The following is a 9,504-nucleotide window of genomic DNA, read 5'->3' on the forward strand; positions in this document are numbered from 1 at the left end:
TTGGATTGACATATGCAGTGCAACTCTGTGTGCTGTACAATCACCCAGAAGGACGGTGTCATCTGCATACAGTGATACCTTCCTCCTCTCGCTCCTTTGAACTTATTCTGGACTTCACATCCTAAACATGAGTTTAACAAACAATATGGCCTCCTGACACCCAAGAGAAATGCTGATGAACACTAACTTGGTTTTGAACACACGTTACAAGTAGTTAAAAGCAACCTAACCCTAAATAGTTATCTTGTTTTTTTTTATTCTGTCTCAAATTTAATATTTTAAAGCATATGTATTTCCCACAAAGGTTTACCATACTCTGCTATTGAGAAATGTTAAGTATTATGTCTTGGGCCACAGTCATGCCTCTATGCCACATGAACTCTATCACTTCAGTAAATAACACATCTGCATTCCCATTAGGGTGACTGCTTTTACTGCACACCAGCAACAGAAATGTGAATTTAATTCACAATCACTATATCACTATAAATTATGTCACTGGGGTTTAAATAAGCAGTTTACTTATTTTCTTTTTTTTTTTTTTTACATCTCTTTTAATTCTTACATGACTGGCACCATGACCCGACATGGCATTGGCTTATGTGTAATTGACTTCTGTTTTATTGAAAGTCGAGAAATGACTTGCACAAAATTGTATCTCGTAGTTTGTACCATGTATGTACATAAGTTGGACACGAGGTGTTTGAAATCGACTTCTACCTGTTGACTCTATATGAAAAATGGACTTAGCTTCCAGGTTCGAAAAAGGCCAAAGCCAAAGGGCCTTCAAATGCAGTATGTTGCAGTTACATAAAGTTGGGTGAATCTAGCTAGCACATTTTTTTTATGGATCCAAACTGAAGCCAAGACATTCTGACTACAGAATGAGATCCACTAACTGCAGATCTTTCTTTCCCATAAAGTCCCCTTCCTTTACTAGACACCTTAAGCTCACATCTCAAGCCAAACCTTTAGACCAGGGTTGTCCAGAGCCACAAAGTCATATGTGAATTTGTTAGTTATGTAATGAAAGATATTACGTAACACACAGGACAGGACAATTTATATAAGAACTTATTTGTCATGGCTTATTAGTCCCTTCAGGGCCTTCGTTGTTAACACTTAGTCGGCACTTTAGTAACAACTTGCATTAGATTTCTCATTTATGCTTACCTTGCATCACCTGTTTACAGTGTGGAGTTACATCAGTGAGATGAATATTCAGCTGCAGTGCTACCGTAGATATAACTGTAGTACCCACAGGAGCAGACAGAGGATCAGCTTGCTTTTTTCAGCCTAACATCAACCACAAATGAGAACAATGAAAAAGAAACCTCAGGCAGGCGACATGAGAAAACTTTAAGATGTATAACTTTATAATGCAACCACTGGGAATAAGCACATGCTTATGAACTTAAACACGTTACAGTCATCCCACAAAAAAGACAAGACAAACTTGGCAACATGGACACAGCCAACTGCATCTAACTCAACCTAAACACGCCCCTTTGTACACATTCAAACTATCCAATAACTGAAGACGTCTCAATCGCTCTGTTTTGCTGCACTCACCAATCACAGCTTGCATCAGACCCAAAGTTCAGAAGGGATAAAAAAAAAAAAACTGTATCTCACACTGGACCAATCAAAAAGTGGCATTAGACTCTGTGGAGTACATTTATAAGACTTGGCCCCTGTGATCCAGTACAGTTCTGCACGATACCGTGAACCCTGTGAAGGTAAGATATTTTATATAACTCCTACCATGGATAATGAACATTAACACCTTACTCTGCTTTATTTCTCGTAGCATCCCAAACCCTTCTTCCAGCATCATCACTTCTTCCCTACAATGTTCAACGCCACCCAGATTCCTGACATCAACCTTCATGAGAACTCTACCAACCCCGGGAGTCCCCACGGTCCTCCACCGTGGTACCAGTTCCCAGTGTGTGCCGTAGCCCCTTACGGCTTCATCTTCTACTTTGGGGTAAAGGTGTTCAACCTGGCGGTGGGCACGCCGTGCAACGTCCTGGTCATCTGGCAGATCGCTTCCAAGAAAAGTGACGCTTCCACGTCAGACATCTTCATCTTCAACCTGGCAATCCTAGACGCTTACTTCTGCCTGATGACGCCCATAGACATGGTCAACCGGCTGCTGCTGGGCGACAGTCGCATCTGGTACTTCCAGAGATTTGCATATGGGCTCAAGGATGTAGCACCACTCTTTCTGGTGAGTTTTTGTCAAATATTATACAATTTTGTTCCACCAGAGCAGAGCAAATCCTACATCTTATAAAGAAAGCTAAAGTGTCCACTGTGTGATGGTGTTTAGCCTGTTTGTTTTCTATGAGCCTCGAGCTGAGTAGAAATAGCTGTACAACAGGTTTTCTCTCAGACTGTTGCTTGACTGTAGGTTCCTGTGAAGCTCACTAATGGGCCCAGGAACTACATGTTAGTGATCTCAAAGGGATTTTATGTAAATACCAAATTAATATGGGGAACTTTTGGAGCTGTAATGGTAATTAGATGTAATACTGCTCATATATTGTATAAGGTTGATATATGATATTAAGGTGCTCTTAGTTTTACCATCGTCACCTCGTGCCTTTACAACTATTGTTTTTTTTTAAAAACATATTTTAATATAATTTTAACAATCTAGCATAATATGTAGGTTTGCATCAGTTTGGCACGGAACAAGTCTAAAAGAGGAGGGTACAGTGATGAGGTTATGGTTCACTTGCATTTGTTGGACAAATTATTTTCATTTATTTACATTTGATTTGATTTCCTGTTCCATTATTATTATATTTCCTATTTGTACTAATATTCAACACAGCAGCATATAAATAAAGTAAGATTGCTGCCTCGTGGTTGTTTGCCTCCGCCAACCGTTCAAGTTGCAGTTTAAATCTATGTTTGTTTAGACTCAAGGGATTCAGTGAGACGGTGACCTCGACCTTTGACCTTTAATCACTATGCTCTTATCAATTTATCCATGAGTTTTTAATTGTGATACTCCGATAAAGAATGGTTAAAATTCTGGTAAAGTGATTTTGTTCAACTTTGTACAGACCCACTTAGGCTGAAATTAACTACAAATGCCTCCAATCGTCTGTAACCGACGTCTTCCTGTCTGCTACCCCAGGTGTGTATCTGTCTGGACCGCTACATAGCCGTGGTCCACCCAGTGCTGTTCACTGGTATCCGCGACAACAGGATCCGCGTTGGTATTTCTGTGGTGGTCTGGGGCCTCATCCTGGCTTACGGCCTAACGAAGTGCATCGCGGGAGTCATGAGCGTCAATGAGGTCTTCAGCGGAGTCATCCTCTTTGCATTCGCAGTCATGGTCTTCTGCAACATCTCCATCATCTGGGTCCTCCGCCGCTCTGTGGCGGGAAAGGAGGAGATGCACCCGGTGAAGAAGAAGGCCCTGAAGATGGTGCTGATCATCCTGACCATCATTGTGTCCAACTACCTGCCGCCCGTGGCGCTCATGCCTTTCGTGTCGTACTACACGTTTGTGGCGTTCCGCTGTCAGATCAGCATCAGCGTGTTCTCCATCATGGATCTGAGCTGCAGCATCGAGCCCCTCCTCTATATCACAAAGATGGAGCGTGTGGACGGCGGGTGCTGCAGGTGGGGGTTCTCCAAGAAGCCACTTGATGTCAAGGTGTAACCAAGCCTCCAATAGCAAATTAATGCTAACTTTGAAAATTCTTCCGCTATGGTTAACGGAAGAAGACTTTGCTTGTACCATTTTTTTTTATTATTTTTATACCACAGACAGTCAATACCATGGAAAACTGCAAATCTGCCCGACAAAGCCAAGTGGCTACTATTTAACAAAAACCTTTGGCGTTAGTTTTCCATATAAAACAATATTATGAAGTTAAATGTGTAAAATGTCTTTAACGCATTCACTCTAACAAATATAGAGCGAGGAAAAAAAAACTGGACAAACTGCACTTTTTCTGCAAATCCAAATATAAACTGTGGACCCAACAGCTGACTGCTGATAGCTGGCAGAAGAGCTACAGGCTGAGAGATAGATAACGCCTTAACTAAAGCGGAAACAAAATTGACTGTTTTTCACCCTAGCTGCCATCTGTAGAAGAAAATATATGTATACTCCTACTTCTTGATAATTTAGTCTGTTCATCCACTACATTACTAAATGTCACGATAAAGAGAAAAACTGCTAAACTCACAAATCTACTAAAATAAATAGCTTGGTGCCGTAGCAGTAACACTCATTTCAGGCTAATTTGCCTCCAATTAAACTCATGCTGTTTCAATTTGATGCAGTAAAACCCTTTGATATACAGTCTATGAGTTAAACCTACTTTAAATCAGCTTATTTGAATGTATTAAACTGTAAATTAATTTATAAGATCAATTTAAGGGCACACGGCAAAACTGACATCTTTAATTTCATGGGCTGTTATCAAAATATGGTTTAGTTTCTAAAACTAGTTGAATTGGACACACACTGAAACAACAGTTTTTATTGATAGATAGAATTTCCCCCCAAATTTCAGCTAGATTAGATATGGTTTCTGCAAAGATTACTTAAAATTAGTTTTACAATCAGGTAACTCTGGTGTATTTTTTTTCTTCTCTGTTCACTGACTTCGGAGCCGAAAAGTACACAATGTCAAGATAATACAGTGCAGCAAACACAAAGGTGTGAAAGAATTAACATTTCCGACTTAACATCATACGTCATTATATAAGTTATATAAGTGCAGGTCCTTCCGAATAAAAAGATTAGAGGCAGTCTATGATCTAACCATGAAGTCACTGTAGGTCACACTGAGAGATAGATCTTATCAAATCTAGTAGGTCTGTTTAATAGTAAGAAACAACTCTTGTTTCTCCTATTGACGCCACTTACACCTGCAACCAGCGGGCTTAGAGACGTTCCCAGAGACATTCCAGTAAAAAGATCATTAACCGTAATAGACATAGATGAAGCTGCGGGTGAACATAAGCACTCCAACAAAAAGAAAAAGTGAAAATAATTTTAATCGTAGCAGATTATTCCTCGAAGAGTTTAATTTGCTCTCCGCGTCTCCCATGGCAACCACTAATTGAAACCCCCACTAGTCTTTTAGTCCATTTTAATGACAGCCTGGGGCAGCGCCTGTTTACAGAACACTGATTAAACACTTATAGCTGGTTATTAATTATGAAAAAGAAACACACAATGGGACCAATTAGCAGCTATGTAATGAGTGACTGTGTAGATTATGCAAGTTAACAAACTAAATGCTTAACACTGTAATTCATAAAATAAATCTAATGATGGTATAGCACAATTTAATTAAACACCTCCGACCACTTTCAAGAGATTTTATTTAGCAAACTGACAAAAAACAATTTAAACAGGTGATTTAAGAGAACAACTTAAATCAGTTGTGGTGATAGTGTTACAAAATATAATCTTATTTATGTCTGCGGCTGATCTTTAGTCTTTCTTTCAAATGGATATAAAGAAAGTGACTTTTGGAATATTTTGAAATTTTAATATATGATGAATGACATAAATGAGTCTTCATTTTGATCAGACTTTATTGTACATCTGCTTGAAGAATGTAAGTGTAGCATTGTGTTTGTATTTCATGTCTTGATTAGAAAATGTGGATTTTACACATCAGATACTTCCTGATGTCAATAAAAAGAAAAAGGCTTATTCAAAATATATACAATATAGATAAATGTATTAGTCCCATGGATCTAACTTCTAAATAATTCTATACTGTAAATGTGTAATTCAGAGTCATTTATCAATGACAGAAGCCTTTTTAATATTTACCAACTTTTAATGAGATGTTTGATTTCTGAACCAATGAAATTTATTTTTTAATTCAACTCTAATACAAAGATCACCTGGACCTACTTTGGCCATTTTGATATACAAATGAAAAGTAAAAAAAAACAAAACTGTAAAAATGATGGCAGTGACAACGTGAAACGTGTCATTGGTCGTCTCAGTAGGAATCGGACAAGTCCATTAAATCTGAGTAATTTGAGCATGTGTCTTCTTCAGACTGTCTGAGCTGGCTTCAGGTCCGTCCTCTGAGGTCACGTATCCGGGGTAGGTGGGAAAAAACTGGGGAGACGGTGGTTTCAAGGTGTCACCTTCTGCCCCCGAAGGTGAGGACTGAAACAGGGGGATCAGCTTGGCATGAGCGTAGTCAATCTCAAAACCCTCAAAAATAAGCCCCACCCCCCAGGCGCCCAACCCCTCCTCAAGGAGCCGCGACGCCTTCTTGGCAGCCAGCACCAGTTCCTCATAATCTCCTTTTTCTAGTCTGAATATATCAGAGGTCAAAGGTCGGCGAGGTACCAGCACAGTAAACCCAGGCGAGTTGGGGAAAGGAGTGAGAAACGCCACGTGTCCTTCGTCCTCCCATACGCGCCACTGCTGCTCCTCCCCACGAACAATACGGGAGAACAGGCCCGGGTGGGCTGGATCGTCCCCGAGGAAAGTCAGATCGGGTGGGACGTCAGGGACCGGCAGCTTGGCTCGAATCTTCGTCTGGATCTCAGTGAGGCTCGAGACACTCCACCGCGGGGCCGTCTTAGAGCTGCAGTAGCCCGGGTCCTGGGCGTTGTGCTCCTCCTCTCCGGCCAGGTGAGGGCGCCACTCTGCATCCAGACCGTGCAGGGGGAGGACACGGATCTGTAGCGACCACAGTGGACATGCATGTATGTTTACAAACTGAAATTTACATTCAGTCAAAAGTTAAAACAGGTGTGGGCTCCTGACCAGTGCAGCTGTGGTTCAAAGAAACTGGTACATTCATTGTGTTTGCCAGGAGACCTCCAGAGGCAGCAAGAAGACATCGTTCCCAACCGAGAGAAAGTCCTGCCCATCATCCCTGTAGAACCACAACTTGGGTTTGTGTACGTTAAACACACACGAGGTAATGTGTTCGTTCAACTCTTTATGCCAAGCTGAGCTAACAGTCTCCTGGCTGGAGCTTCATATTTAGCACGCAGACATAAATATACAGACGTACAACTGTCTCAACATGTCAAACTATTTCTTTAAAAGATTAAAAGTCAAATGTACGGGAAATTGAAAAGGTAGCAATAATAACTTTTTGCTGAATGATCATTTCATATCATTGCTGATATTACTTTTCGACATCACGTCCAATATAACCTTTCTATTCCAGTGTACTTATTTCACTAAATTGATCTTACTTTTATTGTTATTCTATTGGGCAAAGGTGTTATTACTCTTTTGTTTTATTCTTATTCTGTTGGAATTTGAACAATGTCTGGCACAAGAATTCCCTTTGAGATGGATAAATATCTAATTTGATCAAATATTAAACTTTATTTTAGTTTCACTAAAAGGATAGGAAGGATAATGTATAGGCTTCTTTCCATTCTTGATTCTCAGTAGTTAATAATATTACAAACGACACCCCTCAACAGGCTCGAGTTGCTTCGGAGGCTTTTCCCACCACGACGAGAATAAAATTCGATAGAAATGCTTGATTGTGCTTGATAATATATCAAATTGAACGGTGGTGACACTATATTAGCGAGCAGTGGCTGTCTGAATCCCCGCTCCTGTCTGGTGGCACTGTGCAGTACAACAGTGTGCCCACTGTTCGACAAAGCCTCACCTGGGCAGGTCTGCCTCTGTGGGGCCGGCTGACCAGCGCACACCTCCGAACCCGCAGCCTGTCACACAGCAGCTCCGCGACGGCTCGCGCCCCCGACAGCCAGGACGAGAACTCGGACTCCTCCAGGTGGAAGATGCTGCCTCCCGGGCGGCCGGGGGTGCCGCTCTCCAGGATAACGGAGCCGGGGGTCCAGGGCCGAGGATGGAGGTAGGCCACCAGCCCCTCTGACTCCCAGATGACGTGACGATGAGGAGTGGAGAACATGCTGTGGAGCCGGGAGGGAGAGAGCCACGCCGCCAGATTAGAAGGCACACAAAAGCAAACCAAATTTGAAAAGATGTGCGTTAATGTTGTTGGATTTATTGAAATGTAGTCGTTTACTAAACCACAGTTTGTCCGAGAAAAAAAAAAAAGGTGATGTAATACTTTCAATGCAAAAAAAAAAAATATTTATATAACTGTTAAGTAGAACTTTGAAAAAATATAACTGATGTAGTTAAAAAAAGAAAAGAATCATAATAAAACTCTTCTAAAAGTTTTTTGCTGGTCGACAGTCCTTAAAAACTGTTTAAAAAAATTTATTCTTTCAAGCATTAATAGTTTATGTTTTATAATAGTCTGTGATATTTCTGAATAAGAAATGTATTCAAAGTTAATAAAGCCTATATATATATATTTCGAAGGGCAACCAGCCACATGATTTCTTAATCAAATCAGCAAACATACACATGATGTTTTGTGCTGCAGAATAAGAACAATGTTCAATAATGGTAAGTATACAGTAAATATTAGTATTTTCTGTACTTTTCTGATCAGTCTCAGGTAACTGTAGAGATATTGTTGATCTTATTTTGAAGGAGCTCCGGATCAGTCTCAGGTAACTGTAGAGATATTGTTGATCTTATTTTGAAGGAGCTCCGGATCAGTCTCAGGTAACTGTAGATATTGTTGATCTTATTTTGAAGGAGCTCCGGATCAGTCTCAGGTAACTGTAGTGATATTGTTGATCTTATTTTGAAGGAGCTCCGGATCCCCATCCGGGGCTGAGTTTTGAAAACACATCTGTGACTCAGGCACACGTGACGGCAGGCTGGAGCGCGAGGGCTCATGTTGAAGCCGTACGGTCACTAAAACAGACCATAATATTTATTTTAGTCAGGTAATTTATTGTGGGTAACTACATTATTATGACCTTATATTCGACAGTTGTGCGCTACTTGAAAATAAAATTTGAATACTAATGACGTCAATTATATGTTAATAAGATTTGAATATTGGCTTTAACTTCAATGAACCGACCATAAAACACCTGCTTTTGAAATGAAGTTCAGTTTAACAGTCGCCACGCCGACGTGGATATCTCGCGTTCATTCCTCTGACCCACCTTCTCATAATGAACCTTGTAAACAACATAAAGCAGCAGTGAAGTAAAACGAGGTGCTGAAACCGACCTGCTTCCTTCTGCTGCGAACCAGCCGCATCAGCCAGTGTTCAAAAAAAAAAGAAAAGAGGAAGATTTAAAATGAACTTATAACCGAGAAATAAAAACCACACATTGCTGCTCAAGCCTCCTACTTCCACTCATTTCACAACAGCTTCTTCTTTTGGTAGATTTCTTTGCAAACCGACTAGAAGGCGCAGTTACCGCCCCCTGCAGCGCAGCAGTTTGTTGGATGTGGTGATATTTCTATGACGCATCCCCAAGAAGATATTTTAATGGAAATTAACAGATTCTACATTCAGGAAGAGAGTTTAAAAAAAAAAAAGAAGTGTTTATTAGTTTTGCCTGCATGCAGCAACGGTGAGACTGCTGCAGCTCGTGCCTTTTTTTTTTTTTTTTTTTTGCACAGTTTTG

General features: G+C 40.5%; 2 protein-coding genes across 3 annotated transcripts; one reads left to right on the plus strand and one right to left on the minus strand.

Moving 5' to 3' along the window:
- The first annotated feature begins 1,852 nt into the window (after positions 1-1,852).
- LOC138208739 (G-protein coupled receptor 4-like) lies at positions 1,853-3,682 on the plus strand. The gene is made up of 2 exons (XM_069166831.1): positions 1,853-2,233; positions 3,152-3,682. The coding sequence occupies exons 1-2, from the start codon at positions 1,853-1,855 to the stop codon at positions 3,680-3,682; spliced, it is 912 nt and encodes a 303-aa protein (XP_069022932.1).
- Positions 3,683-5,563: 1,881 nt separating this feature from the next.
- Positions 5,564-9,255, minus strand: LOC138209000 (uncharacterized). 2 transcript variants are annotated; one of them, XM_069167301.1, is made up of 3 exons: positions 9,101-9,255; positions 7,650-7,914; positions 5,564-6,691 (listed from the first exon to the last, which is right to left on the minus strand). In XM_069167301.1, exons 2-3 carry the CDS (start codon positions 7,911-7,913, stop codon positions 6,020-6,022), a joined length of 936 nt encoding a protein of 311 aa, XP_069023402.1. In that variant the 5' UTR covers position 7,914; positions 9,101-9,255; the 3' UTR covers positions 5,564-6,019. The 2 variants fall into 2 exon arrangements, with proteins under 2 accessions (XP_069023402.1, XP_069023401.1); XM_069167300.1 differs by having other exon boundaries at positions 9,034-9,106.
- Positions 9,256-9,504: the final 249 nt, after the last annotated feature.

This window comes from Embiotoca jacksoni, unplaced genomic scaffold, assembly GCF_022577435.1.
Source record: "Embiotoca jacksoni isolate LCO1_2020_lvr unplaced genomic scaffold, fEmbJac1.0.p SCAF_4, whole genome shotgun sequence".
Classification (NCBI taxonomy): domain Eukaryota; kingdom Metazoa; phylum Chordata; class Actinopteri; family Embiotocidae; genus Embiotoca; species Embiotoca jacksoni.

Coding starts and splice junctions, on each gene's coding strand:
- LOC138209000 (XM_069167300.1), bottom strand. CDS start 9,062: ATGTTGTTTACAAGGTTCATTATGAGAAG. Junction 7,915..9,033: donor ACAAGGTTCATTATGAGAAG/GTGGGTCAGAGG, acceptor CCGGCTCCACAG/CATGTTCTCCACTCCTCATC. Junction 6,692..7,649: donor ACAGAGGCAGACCTGCCCAG/GTGAGGCTTTGT, acceptor TGGTCGCTACAG/ATCCGTGTCCTCCCCCTGCA.
- LOC138208739 (XM_069166831.1), top strand. CDS start 1,853: ATGTTCAACGCCACCCAGATTCCTGACATCAACCTTCATGAGAACTCT. Junction 2,234..3,151: donor ATGTAGCACCACTCTTTCTG/GTGAGTTTTTGT, acceptor CTGCTACCCCAG/GTGTGTATCTGTCTGGACCG.